Source organism: Engraulis encrasicolus, chromosome 8 (assembly GCF_034702125.1).
Source record: "Engraulis encrasicolus isolate BLACKSEA-1 chromosome 8, IST_EnEncr_1.0, whole genome shotgun sequence".
In the NCBI taxonomy this organism is placed as follows: Eukaryota; Metazoa; Chordata; class Actinopteri; order Clupeiformes; family Engraulidae; genus Engraulis; species Engraulis encrasicolus.
In genome coordinates, this window is record NC_085864.1 from 6,621,328 (window position 1) to 6,638,367 (window position 17,040).

The 17,040-nt window shown below is 43.4% G+C and overlaps 1 protein-coding gene across 1 annotated transcript in view; it reads right to left on the reverse strand.

Annotated features, from left to right (window-relative positions):
- The window catches only part of fhdc4 (FH2 domain containing 4), a 23,414-nt gene extending 6,426 nt beyond the window's left edge, over positions 1-16,988 (reverse strand). Inside the window, exons 1-11 of the mRNA XM_063204890.1 lie at positions 16,847-16,988; positions 15,875-16,429; positions 12,454-12,515; positions 11,059-11,161; positions 8,470-8,555; positions 7,294-7,394; positions 6,679-6,749; positions 4,693-4,800; positions 4,217-4,287; positions 850-967; positions 188-352 (exon numbers count right to left, since the gene is read on the reverse strand). Coding sequence (XP_063060960.1) covers positions 188-352; positions 850-967; positions 4,217-4,287; positions 4,693-4,800; positions 6,679-6,749; positions 7,294-7,394; positions 8,470-8,555; positions 11,059-11,161; positions 12,454-12,515; positions 15,875-16,228 — 1,239 coding nt within the window. The 5' untranslated portion in view covers positions 16,229-16,429; positions 16,847-16,988. The remainder of the gene's footprint in view (positions 1-187; positions 353-849; positions 968-4,216; positions 4,288-4,692; positions 4,801-6,678; positions 6,750-7,293; positions 7,395-8,469; positions 8,556-11,058; positions 11,162-12,453; positions 12,516-15,874; positions 16,430-16,846) is intronic.
- Positions 16,989-17,040: the final 52 nt, after the last annotated feature.

A 17,040-nucleotide genomic window follows, 5' to 3' on the forward strand; every position in this document is an offset into this window, starting at 1 on the left:
GACAGGACAGTTCCAGAGGGACAGGAAATGAGCAAGGGGAGAGATACGGGGAAGGTTCGGCAAATGACCCGGGCCGGAATCGAAACCGGGTCGCCAGCGCAGTAACTCAGTGCCCTACCATTAGGCCATGGCAGGGCCTATTCTATTCTATCCTATTCTATTCTATTGATTGTAGATGTGAACTGACCTGTAGGGCTCTCTGGAACCGCTCACAGAAGGAGTGGAAGATGAAGCAGCACTCCTCCAGCCTGAACTGTGCGGGGTCCTCACAGAAGTACTCGGCCACCGTCTGGGACACCGAGTTCAGGTCCTGAAGAGACGCCTCCGTTTCAGCCAGACAAGACTCAGCATCCTACAAAGAGAGAGAGAGAGAGAGAGAGAGAGAGAGAGAGAGAGAGAGAGACAGAGACAGAGACAGAGAGAGAGAGAGAGAGAAAGAGAGAGAGAGAGAAAGGCAGAGGGAATGAGAGACAGACAGCAGACAGACAGAAAGAGACATAGAGATTGAATGAGAGAGGGAGAGAGAGAAAGTTAAGCAGCAAGAGAGAGAGAGAGAGAGAGAGAGAGACAGAGACAGAGACAGAGACAGACAGGATAAGAGAGAGATTCTAATCTTATTTTTATTTCTAATCTTATTTATGAATCATTTCACTTTTATGATTTAATACATTTGTATCTGTTCTTTTCCACACAAAAAAGAGAGAGAGAGAGAGAGAGAGAGAGAGATCGTGAGAGAAAGTGTCTATGCACGTCTATGGGTCATGTGTTCGAGGTAAGCTCAACAACAGGGATAATTATTATGGCAGCTGGTGTATAGCATAGAATGTAGAATAGAGCCCTGGCCCTTACTTTTAGGAACTCCTCCGTCTGCTCTTTCAGCTCAGGTTGCTTCTCCGCATCAGCCTTCAGGACCTGAACCCTCTTTACCGTGCGCTGAAACTCAGCTTCCAGTTCCTGCTTCTGAATTCTGGAGTTAACGTGTTTCATAAAAGAGAGAAAAACTTTTTAAAATTGTGAACTGAGAGGTTATGTGGTGCAGTACTCAGTCTACTACACCAAATATTACATTACATTATTCTTAGACAACGCTTTTGTCCAAAGCGGCCTACAGATATTACAGGCTATTATTGGTTACAGTCCCTGGAGCAATGTGGGGTTAGGTGCCTTGCTCAAGGGCACTTCAGCCAAGGAGGGAGGAAGGGATGGGGATTGAACCTGCAACCCTATGATCTACAGTCTAACTCCATAGCCATTACATCACGACTGCCCAAATATACTGTTTATGGGAGGTTGTCCATAGTTCAAGTCTGGCCTGGGGTCATATCCAGTCCCAATCTAACCCCATCTCACTGATTGCAGCACTACAAATAACCACAGCGGTGGAAGACAAATTAGGGCTCCAGAAAATACAGCAGAATGATACTGAAAAAGAAAACACCTTATAACATAACTCAGGTCTGGTAGAAAGTCAATTGTTATTGGCCAACACATAAACCACATTTATTTTTCTTAATTGCAAGCAGGCAGTCAAACCGCCTCCGTTCACGAGAACATGAGGGGCCTCATTTATAACGGGTGCGTACGCACAAAAGACTGCGCACGCCAAGTTCACCGCAAGGTTTGGTATTTATAGAAAAAGAACTTGGCGGTAAACATGCGCAGCTCCACGCAAAGTTTGACCCATGCGTAGGCACTGAACAAAAGACCAAACGCGGAAAGCGCGACCTCGGGAGGTAGCTGGAAGAACGACCCGAAATTGGTTGAAGAAAAAAATCAAAGGTCACGTGTCACGATAGCCACTTTAACATTAGTTAATCCAGTTCGCAACGAAAACACGGTTGTTTGTTGTTTGGTAATGGTGGAAAATAATAAGTAGGCCTACCTGGCCTATCCATTGCCACATGCATGTAATAGACGCTTCAAATTGTACGTTTAGGATAGGCCTACGTTACATTTGGAAATACCCTACATTATATTAACAATAACCACGGACCTTTCCAGTATCGGGCTATAATCGTATCGGTAGGCTATAAAGTGTTCCGAGTCTGCAAGGAATTACGTCAACATTTAAGCCAGTTGCAGAATCATCTGCTCGAGACCCAAGTGCATCTGTAATGGTTGATTTTCTCAGCCATACAGGCAAGCGCAAGTGCCATACTAATGGACAGCTTCGTTTCTCTTGTTGCATGTCATTTCTTTTCCATGCGGTTATTTGTCACCAAAGCAGAGGTGTGCATTTGACAGCTGGTCTTATACACTGATAATGTACGTTTATAATACACACATTCAATAAATACAGAAAATGCCCATATGTCATGCTGTCTGTGGATAGGCCTATGTCGATCGACAGTTGGGGCGTCGCTTTGAACTGAAAGCAGACAGCTGCGCGCAGTGACCAACGGCAATAAGTGAAAAAAGTTTAAACCCGGTGCATATGAGGTGCGATGAGACAGCGAATAGATTTTCTACCGGTGAATTTCACATGGGGACATGCCATGTGAGATGTTTCTTTGACGCAGCTATTTTTCCCTTTGTTCACAACTCAATTAATACTAGCCTACATGTCCATGACTTGGCAGATTCATGTCCATGCCATCCTTATTTTATTTCTTTTTTACTTCTGGTATAGCGTGATTTTTGTCAACATAACCATCCACATGCTGCAATTCAAGGTTTTATTTTTGTAGCCTACGACTTCCCAAACTTAACCGCTCCACTTTGCCCAACGTTCTCTAGGCCTATCTAATAAAACTGTTTGCTCCACATGTGGTAAATAGGCTATCTCGTCTGCTTTCCGCACGCCGTCCACAGATATAAATATTCATTTTGGGCGTTTCACTGAATATTCATAGATAATTATGGGTGTGTCCACAGGTGCGCACATTTGCCGCAACTTCAGAGTCAGTTGGGATTTATAAAGGGAAATCGACGTGGAACGTGCGTGCGCCATGCTTTATAAATCTGAATATTTTCTTGCGCACGCACATCCTGAGTTTCGTGCGTGCGCCATCTTTTGGCGCATTCCTTCCGCAAAATTTTATAAATGAGGCCCGAGGTCATTTAGTGATCTTTTTTGGAAGTACTATGATTGGAAAACAAATTAGGACATATTGATATTTTCGCTTGCAATCTCAAGTTATCAGCATTTCTATTATCTATATCATCTTTTTTCCCCTGGACCATGCACAGTGACTTTTGACACTCCTGGACACCTTTTGAACACTTTCTCATTTGACTACTGATGTCCAAACAACTATATCTTTACAGTAGACCCTTACCAGTAACTGGGATGTTGTAATAGTCACTGAAAAAAGCGTACACTAACTACCATAGTACAACACCACTATGCACAGGGCCTTTAGTAATGCATTACGACTTAACCATTATTGGAACAGCTAATTTATAACAGGGGTAGTGTCTTAAGGCTAATATTCCCAGAGATTTGACAAGTTAAACAAAGGCACCATCAGCCACTCCTTATCCATAATACCTCAAACCGATAGTGAACTTTACTCTTCTATTGATTTTGTTTAATAAATGACAGGCCACACAATTCTCAGTAATGCTCGAATAATACAAAGTATGAGTATTGAACCAGGTACTTCGCAAAGCTGCCCATAGTTATAGTATCTATGCATAGATATAGCATCATTCATCATTCATCCTGCTGACAAACAAACAGACAAACACAACAACCAACGTGATCGAAAACATAACCTCCTTAGCGAAGGTAATAATAATCACTTTTATCCAAAGTGAATTACAGTTATTACAAGGTTACATACCCTGGAGCTACGTGAGGTTAGGTGCCTTGCTCTTAAACATTAGACCACAGCTGCCCCATACACAGAGCATTTCACCAGTGCTTGGCCTCCTCCTACTGTATATGAAAGTACTGTCAAAGAATAGTCTATTATTAGATTAGAGTAAGATAATACATACCCTGTCTACCCAACGCAAAGGAGTGTGTTAAAGTTCAGGCTCTTAAGGAGGTGTCGTCCCCTCCTACTTCTTCTCTTTCTGAGGTGTTTGGTGATGCCTTACATACGATGGGTGCTACCATCATCTACAGCGCTAATGGAACTTATTCTCAGCCTTAAGTCTCCTAACCAAAGGTCTCCTAAAGGGGCGTTAACCTGACGTTGCAGGGATCCAGGAAAGGTAAAGGCTTGATGCATCTTACTGTAATAGGAGGATATTTGGTACGGTATCTTACCGTGCTGCATCAGCCAGGTGCTTCAGCTGGTCTGGAAACTTCAGCAAGGCCATGTCAATCTTCTGGGCTTGCTGAGAGAAAAAATACATGAAATTCACACTGTAAACTATATCACCCAACACCACGTTTCCCATCTTTCCCGATATGCCATGAAGTGCCAATCCGACAATTAGACTTTTTATTGCCCCTATGGCCACTACTATTACTAACAAGGGTCTCTAAACAGAGAATTATTTTACAAATCCCAACTCTGATGAAGTTGAGACACTTGGTAAATCATGAATGAAAAGGAAATACAATACTTTTCAAAACGCAATGTGTGTGTTTCAAAATGTTTACATGCATCAAATGGAGAATCATGAACAGACAACATATAAACTACTGAATGATGACTTTTCAAACTATTTCATTTTATGAAAAGCAATTATTTTCATTCCTTTTAAAACTCAAATGTATGAAATGCTGCAGCTCTTTACCATGACCACATAGTGCATGAGGTTCATGCCTGGCTTATTGGCCTTGGTGTCCACCAGCTTCAGCAATGAGGTCATCCGGAAGCCAACAGCACTGCCTGCATAGCCTCCCTGCACACAAACACAATGACAACATACGTACATAAGTGCATACAGAAAATACACCTGGTGTGTGTGTGTGTGTGTGTGTGTGTGTGTGTGTGTGTGTGTGTGTGTGTGTGTGTGTGTGTGTGTGTGTGTGTGTGTGTGTGTGTGTGTGTGTGTGTGTGTGTGTGTGTGTGTGTGTGTGTGTGTGTGTGTGTGTGCGCGCGCGCGTGGGGCTGGGGGGGTTTGTGTCAAGCCAACTGCAAACACAAATAGAATGACAATACATGTATATACAGTATATCACGAAAGTGAATACACCCCTCACAGTTTTGCAGATTTTTGAGTATATCTTTTCATAGGAAAGCATTACAGAAATGTAACTTTGACACAATGATTAGTGACCTTTAAACAACATATTTAACCGCTTAAATTTCTTGTTCACTCAGAAAAAAACAAAATACAGCCATTAATGTTTGAACATGTACTCACAAAAGTGAGTACACCCCAGATTAAAATCCGGTACAGAAGGGGCTATGTTGGCTCGAATCGTCTCGAAATGAAACGAAATGAAAAGGGATGACAAGGGAGGTCATCAGTGTGCGTTTCAACCTTTCAACCTTGGCTTATGAGAGGATACACCTTTTTTGTAAAACTCACTTGTTTACCACCACACATGCTTGACACCATCTAAAGCAAATTTGTTTATCTTGGTCTCAAGAGAGATGAACAGACCAAGGATATGAATAACTGGAACCATGTTGCGTGATCTGAAGAGACCAAGATAAACAAATTTGCTTTAGATGGTGTCAAGCATGTGTGGTGGTAAACAAGTGAGTTTTACAAAAAAGGTGTATCCTCTCGTAAGTCAAGCATGGTAGTGGGACTGACATGGTTTGGGGATGCATGAATGCTGTCAACATTGGCAATCTGAAATACACCTAAAAGAAACATGCATGTCAACATGCACTGTGACTACTGAAGCAGATCATGATATTCTCCATAGGATTGCATTCAAATCTCACACCAATCTATTTAAGCTAGATGCAGACTCAAAATTTAAAAGTTCAATGCAAAGAAAGGTTGAAACGCACACTGATGACCTCCCTTGTCATCCCTTTTCATTTCGTTTCATTTCGAGACGATTCGAGCCAACATAGCCCCTTCTCTACCGGATTTTAATCTGGGGTGTACTCACTTTTGTGAGTACATGTTCAAACATTAATGGCTGTACTTTGTTTTTTTCTGAGTGAACAAGAAATTTAAGCGGTTAAATATGTTGTTAAAAGGTCACTAATCATTGTGTCAAAGTTACATTTCTGTAATGCTTTCCTATGAAAAGATATACTCAAAAATCTGCAAAACTGTGAGGGGTGTATTCACTTTCGTGATATACTGTATTTTGTGTGTGTGTGTGTGTGTGTGTGTGTGTGTGTGTGTGTGTGTGTGTGTGTGTGTGTGTGTGTGTGTGTGTGTGTGTGTGTGCGCGCATTTCCACGTGTTCATTTTGCATGCACAAAAACAGAGAATGCACAATATGAAATTAATAAATCACATCCACTCTCTTTCTGTAATGTCATCAAAGTCAGAAAACTGCTGACAGACACTCTGCCTTATTTCTCTTTAACAAATCCCATGCACTGTGCTGTCAAACTAGTGAAAAAGAAGAAAATATGAATCGTACTGTCAAACCACTAGATGATATTAATTTGAGCGAGCATCATAACTCACAGCATTCATGTAGTTGTGGTATTAATTCCCTTAAGCATGTGTCATGTCAGTACAGTACTGACGGCGTTCATGTATTTCCCACTATATATGGTATTCATTTGGTTGAGCATGTCTCGTCAGCACTCACGTTAGTCGTGATTAATTTGCGTGGGCATCTGTCTGGTCTGTACTCACTGCGTTCATGTAGTTGCCGGTCTTCAGCACCAAGCGGATGATGGAGTGAAGATCAGCACATTCCAGCAGCTCTGCGGAGCACAGGCAAATCAGGAGAACGCCTCACGCGTCAACACGTACGCACACACACACGTACATTTGTAAGCACGCACGCACATTTGTAAGCGCACGCACGCACGCACGCACGCACGCACGCGCGCGCACACACGCACGCACGCACGCACGCACGCACGCACATTTGTAAGCGCACACACACGCACGCGCACGCACGCGCACGCACGCACGCACGCACACACACACACACACACACACACACACACACCAGAAAATCAGAGGAACGCCAAACAATTCCAAACACACACACATGCGTGCAAGCAAACGTGTGTGTACGTGCACGCACATACACACAGGCACATACAAAAGTCATGAATCCTACTCTGTATTTATTAAAGAATGACATGAGGAAGGAGGGAGCATCTGTGATGTGCTTCAAAGGTAATTGGTTGCGTATGTGTGTGTGTGTGTGCGTGCATGCGCATGTGTTGTGGAATAATGATATTGAGGTTAGTGTGTGTGTGAGATGGCTGCATGAAAAATGGCCTTTTTGGCGTTCACCTTTGCCAGCTGCGGTCATGGTGTCGAGGGATGTATTAAGCTCGTCCATGAAGGGGAAAAACTCCTCTTTCAGCACCAGGCTCCGGAGCCTTTGCTCATAGCTGAGAGAGGGGAGGGAAAACCACAGCATGGGTTTAATTCAACTGCAAACATCCGCAACATGGCCCTACCGAGGCTCTAACTGGCGACCCGGGTTTGATTCCAGCTCGGGTCTTTTGCCGGACCACCCCATCTCTCTCTCCCACACATTTCCTGTCAATTCTCTCACCGTCCTATAGGGCTGCACAATTAATCGAAAAATAATCAAAATCGTGATAACATAGTGAAATCGAACTCATGATTTTAATCGTGATTTAATCGTGGCAATAGTGACCTACTTTTGAGAGCGTCCTTGAAGCCAGAACATACTTACAGCCTGGTGTTTCTGGTCAGAAATCTGTCCACTTAAGTTTCATGCTATTGCCTTTACATAATTATTACAATTCATTTTATTTTGCTCATCCCGTATGTAATTCATTCTTGGTTATATTTAATCTTGTTATAATTTTCAAAAAAATCTGCAAAAATCAATAATCGTGATTAATAATCGTGATTATGATTTTGACCAAAATAATCGTGATTATGATTTTTTCCATAATCGTGCAGCCCTACCGTCCTATCATAAAAATAAACTAACAAAAGACCACAAAATGTAAATATACTGTACATATAAAAAACATCCACACCATGAATGCTCTCATTTACAGTACAGTACATGTGATGACCACTTCAAACAGGTAGAGAGAAGACACAGATAAGATAAGATACAGATAAAAGAAACTGCAGCAAGCTGGTACCATTGCACAAAGGTAGATTTTTTTAAAACTTAACGTCAGATCAGTATACTATAAATGAACCTTAATTTGGGCTCTTAGCATGTGTATACATTCATGCTCACGAGCTGTTAAGATTAACCTAGCCTTTTTCCTTTTCCATCTTTTGCCTTCTTTCACCTAGGTCATTTTCCAGACCATGTAGAATAGTATAGAATATTGAATACAATAGAATGTCTTATGGTCACAAAACGATATACATATGTTACAGATGTTTTGTTTGACTTGTTTGTTTGAGTACTGTATTAAATTGTGTTTGAACACTAATCTAGCGTGGTGTGTATAATAACTGGAGCATACCCACCCAGGAACTTTTATGAGGAGAACCATGAAGAGGTCAGCTTCAGAGAGCACTGAGATATCACCTTCATACGCACGCAGCTGTTTCACCTGCACACACATAGACAGACAGGGGCACACACACGCGTGCGCGCGTGCACACACACACACACACACACACACACAATTTATGGCATGACAGGAGTACAGCATGACATTGTTGGAATTCTAACTTTTGAATTTGTGCAATCAATGTCAACCCCCTCCCATCTCCTGTCCCCCTCCCCCAGGCTGAGAGTGATCATGAATGAGTCATCATCAGCTGTGGTTTAGCACGAAACCCAACCTTCCACCCACACACCCCTCACCATGTCATATTACACTATATTGACAGTACGACTATCTGACTAGCAAAGCTTAAAGGTGCACTGTGTAAGATGGTGGCTAGAGTAGGTATTGCACCTACGCTGTTCAGAGAAACTGTGCCGTCTACTGCCATATTTGATCTTTTCATGAATATTTACTAATTAACCAACTAATATTTACAAGTATGAACAAAGTAAAGTAAGTATTTAAGCTAAAATGCCTATTTCTGGAAATTCAGAATGGCGGACCATGGAGAAGATCCCCTTTTCAAGTATGAAAAGTGCAATTTTCCCAGTTATAATGAATATTTAGAATTTGGTAACAGTAGTGAAAGGGCAGCATGAATTCTGGAAATAAACTACTAAAAATATTACAGTGCACCTTTAACAGAGAGAGTACAGTAGAGAGAGAGAGAGATTCCATTGGCCCATTGTTTCCGGGTTCTACTATTGCAAGGGGGAGGGGGAATCCCCCTTTAGGCAGACCTAAGGACTGTTCCAGAGATTCTTTAAGTGACTGTTCTATTCAATGTAGGAGTATTATGACACGCCCCTTTAGGCAGACCGGAACCTGGTCATGTTAGGTGCCCATAGCAACCTATTACATTGGCATATCTCTATATACTTAAAGAATCTCTGCCTTTAAGGTAGGTTCCCTTGCAATCCTGAAAAGGTCTTCTCAATAGCAAACCATATCTCAACCTCATTCTAAAGCAGTGGTACTGAGCCTTTTTTGAATAAACGCCCCCTGTACCTCATCATACTGTAAGCCTCCCAACTCCCCCTTAACCTCACCATAACCCTGCCAACACTCCCCTTAGCATTGAAAAATAAAGTATACTATTGCGCCCCAGTGGCAATAAAGCACTGTCCCCTTTAGCTGTATCCTTTTGAACGCTCCCCTACACCCGGGCTTCTCAATGCCCCCTGGGGGGCTAGAGTCCCTGTTGAGAAACAATACTATGGGTGTGTCATTATCAGTTTCATCAGCATGAAAAACTTCCACCCTGACATTACAGTCACAGAAAAAGGTGTTAACAGCAAACAGTAACCAATGCCCAATCAGCTGATGGTGACACGCCCCCAAATTCACACTCCCCTCCCCTAATGATACACCCCAAACCCACACTCCCCTCTTCTGGTGACACGCCCGTAACTTGCCCTCCCCTCCCCTCCCCTGTCTAAAAGTTTCTAACATCAAACCATACCTCATATCATTGAAATGAGTGTGTGATTATCAGGGAGTTGATTAGTATGAAAGCCATCTTCCCATCCACATTCCACTATCCTACATCAACAGTCATGGAAAAGTGGGATTAACAGCAGTCATGAACAATCTGAACTCATTAGTTACAATCCAGTGCCACATATTCCCAAATGACCTGGTTTTATCATCTGATTGCCTGGTTGGATGATAACATGATTGAATTGGATAGGTAACAAAATGAGGCGCATACAAGGCTCGTGTCAAAACACTGTAAATTGCAGCCAAACAGTAACAAAAGAAGTCCATGGATAAAACTGGAGCAACAGATGTTTTCAATGACGCGTTTCACTTTTCTTTTTAAGTATTTTTGTGGGGCTTTTCAATCCTTTTTTAGTTTTTATCAGATAGGACAGTGAAGAAGTCACAGGAAGTCAGTTGGGAAAGAGAGACAAGGAAGGGTGGGCAAAAAGAACCCTGGCAGGAATCGAACCCAGGTCGGCCGTGTGGTGGTAGGCGAATGCCACAGCGCCACGGTAGGGCCCCGTTTTCTTTGAATTGGACAGGTTAAATCAGGTCATATGGAATATGTGGCACTGGAATGTACCAAAAGAATCCAGATTGCCGATCACTGCTTAGCAGTAAACCATTCTTTTATTCCAAATGCAATTTCCATAGTCAATAAGCTATGGAAAAGCTAGAGATATTTTGAACTAATGACTGACTTGCATATGATGTGTGTGCTGGGAGGGGTGGCTGGAGGGGGGTGGATGCATTTGTATGTGTGTTTTCTGTCTGTTTGTGTCTGTCTGTCTGTCTGTCTGTTTTTTACCCTGTGAGACCAAAGATAATTTTCATGCTTGCATGATAATAAAGTATAATCTAATCTAATTACTCTTTGTAACAGGTATGTCATTATGAGTTGATGTTTAGAATAAAATCCTATTCTCCAACCCTCATGTCCACACACAACAGCCAGTCACAGAGTACTGTCACAGAAAAAGTGTGCTAACATCAGCCAGTGGTGAAGTGTAGTGTGGTATACCTCATCGTCCTCTGGAAGTAGCTTGCACAACTCCCGCAGCTTGCCCCTGCCGAACCCCTCCCTGCGGCCCTGGCTCAGCTCCCGCACCAGCTCCAAAATGGGCCTGTGGCGGGGGTGGGGGTGGAGGACACGCACGTAAACAGTCCGAGACAATCAGACACACAAGCACCCAAAGACCACACACACAAACGCACAAAGCGCGCACACACGCACGCGCACACACGCACGCGCACACGCGCACACGCACACACGCACACACACACACAAAACAGGGATTAGGATTGGCCTTCGTTGAACCAGTGACTCAGCTACTCAACAAAATGTAGCACATCGAGAATGTGTGTGTGTGTGTGTGTCTGTCTGGTTGGGGTGGGGGATTGGGGTTCATGTTGACAGCGTCTAGCCAATAAGGAGTTTCTGAGCTAGAGCCCTGAGGAAGTTGATGGTGATGACTCGAGTGAGTATATGTGGGTGGATTACTCATGCACACAGGGCAGGGCAGAGGTAGAGAACGCACACACACACGCACACGCACACGCACACGCACACGCACACGCACACACGCACACGCACACGCACACGCACACGCACACGCACACACAATGTGGTGGAACACAGGACCCCAGCACAAAACACTGACAAGGCCCCCAAACAGTCTGCCAAGTTCATAACAGGGCCCCAACTATCAATAATAAGGCTCAGGGGCAAGTGCCCTGTAGCTCCGTCCCTGCACACAATACAGAATACAAAGACTACACAGACACAGACAGACAGACAGACAGACAGACAGACAGACAGACAGACAGACAGACAGACAGACAGACAGACAGACAGACAGCACGCACACACACACACACACACACACACACACACACACACACACACACACACACACACACACACACACACACACCTAGTGCTGCTTAGCTCCAACCCTTAGCCTTTAAGGATTGCCTGACTCACACTCCTGTGCTTGGACCGCTGTGTAGAAAAAAAACAACACTGCAACCCCAGGCATGTCCTGGCCTGCTGCAGAGCCACAGGCAACAGGAGTTTCCAGTCTCTAATCCTATTGGCCTGGCCTGGTCCATCCAGATTGCATGAACAGTGACTCCACATTGCATTGGAACAAGCTAGGCTGGAATATTTAGATGAAATTCCAATGTGGAAATACTGGAACATGACAAGTATTTGAAAAAGGCCACATGCAAGTGAATCCGCTCACTGTGCGCGCATACACACACAAACTTTTGTGGGGTAAATAACTTCAGAGGTTGTCATCCAAAAATCTATCGCCTGCTAGGGCTTGCAGGCTGTACTGAGGTATGCAGGGCAAGCCTAGAGACACAGATGTTGTCTGAGTTTGTCCTTATTTCTCTATGCTTGGTTACTTACCGCTTAAACTGCTTGAGGAAAATTCCAATGTTCATGTTCCTCTTGGAGCTCAGGATGGTTACCTACAGGCACAGAGCAGTGGAGTCGTTTCAGATTAGCATAGCCTAAAAATATATACTTCACTGGAGTTTAGGTATCCAATTTCAAAACACTATAATTGGTATTCATGATTATCATTCTTCAGCAGCTTATAGAGTGATGTTACAATAGACAGATGTAACGTTATACTACTTCATTACACTCTAATCCAAAGTGTTGTACTGTAATTTAGAAGATATTGCTTGCGTTCCCTGGAGAAATATGAGGCAAGGTTCCTTTCTCAAGAGAAGCCATAAGACTTAGATTGAGGTGTAGCGTAGGTAGAAGTGAGGGTGGGATTCGAACCTGTAACCTTCTGATAGACCAACTCCCTAACCACTAGATCATGTGTATTTGCTGTCAGCAGGATTCCCCTTGATGGAGACAGTCCCTTTTTAACCTTATACTGTGAGATCAGTGAGGTAAGCATTCACTCTCATGAACTGCATTTTCGCAGTTTATAAACTGGTTTGTTGTGCGTGAAATGAGTTGAAATTACGACACAGTTCATAATATATCATTAGTGGGCCTGATGAATTAATGTTTTTAGTACATTCTGTCAGTTCTTATTCTGGCCACTGAATGGGTCTCACAGGGATTGGTCATGTTGTGGTTTTGTTATGGTCAGCATGAACACAGGAAGCAGGGATCACTGTACTTCTGCTCAGGGGATCAGGGTAACTAGGTGTGGGTCGCTGGCAACACATCCACACCTCAGCATTAGCACCTGTTTACTCCTTCTCAGGGTCGAATAGATATTAATCCCAAACGCTGAATCACACAATAAATGCGCGATAATAAAGATGTGTTGGCAGGCGATATGGAAGGGAACTACTGTAGTCATATACTGTAAGCGGAAGTGCAGATCACAAAGTATTTCAAAACAGTTGTCTAGTCTATCCTTAATTTCCCCTCTGGGATCAATAAAGTTACTCAAGTGTCTTTCCCTGCATAAAACTCGAAGACAGACAGAAACAGAAACAGACACAACCAGGCACAAGATGATGCTACATTAAAATGTGTTTAACTTTCCTTAACTCAAAACAAAAGAACAAGGACATGAAAATAAATAGATGGTCTGAAATGAGAGGATGCGTGGTATGTGAAGAGTTTCCTTGCAAAATGAGTTAAACGCCATTTTTTTTAGTTACTGTTGGAAATGACGAAATGATAAATGTTCAGACGTCCTTTCGTCTACAGTACTGTATGTGTGAATTCTTACCATTCAAATCTTTTGAGAAAATACTTTTTAAACCTATATAAAATGCATTTTCCAATGCAATGCCATGAAATGCCCAATACAAAAAACCGTCAATTTCCCAAAATGTTCCAAAATGGATATAAACGCAAGTCATTTTGCAATGAAGCTCTTCATACGATCTATTATTCTACAGGCACAAGAGGCTCTGTACTCCTTTGGCAAACAAGTGAAAACAACAGAGCAAGTGAGTCACGCGGCTTCCAGGCCAGTGGACATCAAAGCACTTCAAACCTGACCCACGTAGCACAATGGCAATGTGATTTCACGTCTGAAGAACAAGCTTAGAAATATGAACCTCCACGTCAGCCAGTGACCACACAACCACCAATACTGTGTTCATAACTACATCTGCAAGTACTTCGAGGCAATGGTTCTGCAAAACTTTTATGTCCATGCCTGACTAAAACAATAGAATGGCAACACATGTTGTGGTCTTGTTAGGTCACAAAAGCTTATTGTGAACATTTTCATATCCTAAAGCTGATCTGCTCCCTACAAAATCATACTGAAGTGCCTGACTATTGCATGACTTCCCCATTCCACATTGAAGTTTTAATCAAGCACACGTAAGATAAAAATGGTGCAAAAGGATCTAAAATTGGAATGCTGCATCAGGTAAAAGAAATCTGTACACTGTACAGCTCCCATTAAAGGCATTTTTATCACTGTGCCATTGGGAGGTTTGGTGTGGGACGTGTTGGGGTTTGGTCTTCCTCAGAACTGAAGACTTCTGTAGAAGGCCTGGAGGGCTCATAGCGTCACTGCAATAAAGTTAATGGGAGAAATCCGGCGCACGGGCTGCAATTTTGTCTTTCGTTTCCATCAAGAATATTTCTCCAACGCACAGTATGGAAGAACACTGTGTTCTGCCACAGTATGAGTCAAGAGTATCATTCTTATTTTTGGAGTGAGGTCAACTAATTCCTTACCAGTTAATACTTCCATGACAGTCAGTGTCTTGTCTTGCAGTTCTACTTCCCTATTGACTAAGTTGCTACGAGAGCAATGCTTTGTTAACTGCTAACTGGTTATAGAATGGGGACAAAGGCAGTCAATTAATGATGTGACAGTTGCGGCTTGAAGCCGGAACCATCAAGGATGACACCACACCAGTCAAAGTCCACATTGACACAACGCAAAGTAGCCAACACACAAAATGTTACAATAACATGGCCTCGGCTATGGCTCAGACTGCTTAGGCACGGTACTGCTTCACCTGGGACCCCTGTTCGATTCCAGCTCCACTCCATGGGTGCATTCCAATATACACACTCCCGTCCTCAACCTGCTTGTAGCCTCACATTTCGCTGAAGCCCCACGTCCATGGGAGAAAACAATAACGTTTCCCCGCTGTCAGCCTGACCACAAAAAACTTTTGGGGCACTGCTCTTCATTCACCTTACCGATTGCAAATAAGAAAATTAAATTAGAATTGCGCTTTTGCAAGATATTGAAAAACACTTCTGTCGCCAGTGACGTCAATAGGAGCCCACAAGCATGCAAGTGAGCAAGGGAGGACGGGAGTCCGCATTTTAGAAAGCAACCTATCTGTCTCTCCCACTCATTTCCTGTCACACTCTCAAACTAGATGCACATGACATTGGATTCCAATGACAGTTCAATAGAATGTGTATGAGTCAAATTTGGTAATTTGAGCCATTAATGACAGTTATTTACAAATCAGTTTGGTAGACAAACACGCAAATAGACAAATGGGGTCCTTGCAATACCTGGCCTTTGTGTAATCCTTGAATGCCTCAGTGCAGACAGAAGAGGACATATTTGCTCACAACACACAATACTGTCACCTCAGTGAGATCTCAGTGAATCCCATCAGCTGTCACTATATCTGACCTGAGTTGCTACCATAGCATGTCATGTCACTCCAAATTCACCCTCTGACTAAAGTGTTTGTCTACATATGTGACAGTCTAGAAAACAAGCTTATGGTTCCGAAGTTCCTACACCGGTGTCTGTCCTGGCACAATGCAAGTTATTAAGTGTGCTACTGAGTGATCAACTGGTGTTTTGGGGGGGCTGTTTGTTTACTGTAGAAAACAATCCAACCTGCTTGCTGCTTACCTCAGTTCCCTGGGTGCTTCCTGGCATCCCATGAATACTGCGGCGAAGGCTGGCCTTCTTCTGTGCGGGGCTCTGGTCCTTGTGGCTGAACAGCTCCTCCATGCCCTTGGTGTCCAGTTCATAGTCCGTACGCGTGGGCTTCTCAGTCCAGATGTTGTCCTTGCCCACCACGCTATGCTGGGGAATGACCTCCCAGTGCAACTTGCGCATCTTGGAGCGGCGGGTGAAGCCTGTGCGGGAGAGGCCATTTCCTGGAGGACCAAGACCAGGAGGAGGAGGAGGACCAGGAGGAGGTGGAGGGCCAGGAGGTGGTGGTGGTGGTGGAGGAGGAGGTGGCGGAGGAGGAGGTGCCATGGATTCAGACCAGTGTATTAAACAAGGTCTTTGTCCAGATCCATAGGGCTCAGAGGCCCTGGTTGTTGCTGATTTTGTTGTTGTTGCTGCTGCTGTTAAACTCAGACTAGATAACTAGGCAATGTGAAGAGACAGGTCTTTCCCCAACTTCCTGTGACGTCTATGGGATTGTCGTCCACTGACAGACCTGCTGATGGCCAGCTGACAACGACAGAGGAGTGGAAAACAAATATGGGGAAAGGAGAAGTTTAGCTTCATCAGGTAATGCTGTTTAGTGGAACTGACTGGTCACGTGACGGTTAAACAAATTGTGTAAACCCCCTCTCATAATCTGTATCTGGAATCCAAGTCGAATTCTCGAACTTCATTTAGCCTACAACAAATAACTACTTTTAACTGTTCAACTGTTGACTATACAAATGTCAGCATCACCCCCACTACAATCACAGAGAGCGCCTCAACATTAATAAATGTTTTTTTCTTGAAGTATTGAAAATAATGGTCATACTGGCATCAGATCTAGTTTATATCCGTTGGATATTACCTTTAATTGGCTTAACTGACTGACCTCTCTGTTAAATGTTACATCAAAACACGCCAGATTCGAGAAGCTCTTACCTTTACACCAGGTCTAGTTTCGGGTGGAAGTTAACCAAACGATGTTATTCCTATTCACGGTGTATTCTTGTCACATCACCAGCCACAAACTGACTGGGGAAAGAGCACTTCCCTACCTCTAAGTATGCAGGCGCACTGTAGTGTGTTGAAATGTTCTTACCTGCGGTATCAGTGGCGGCACGCCCAGTTAACCC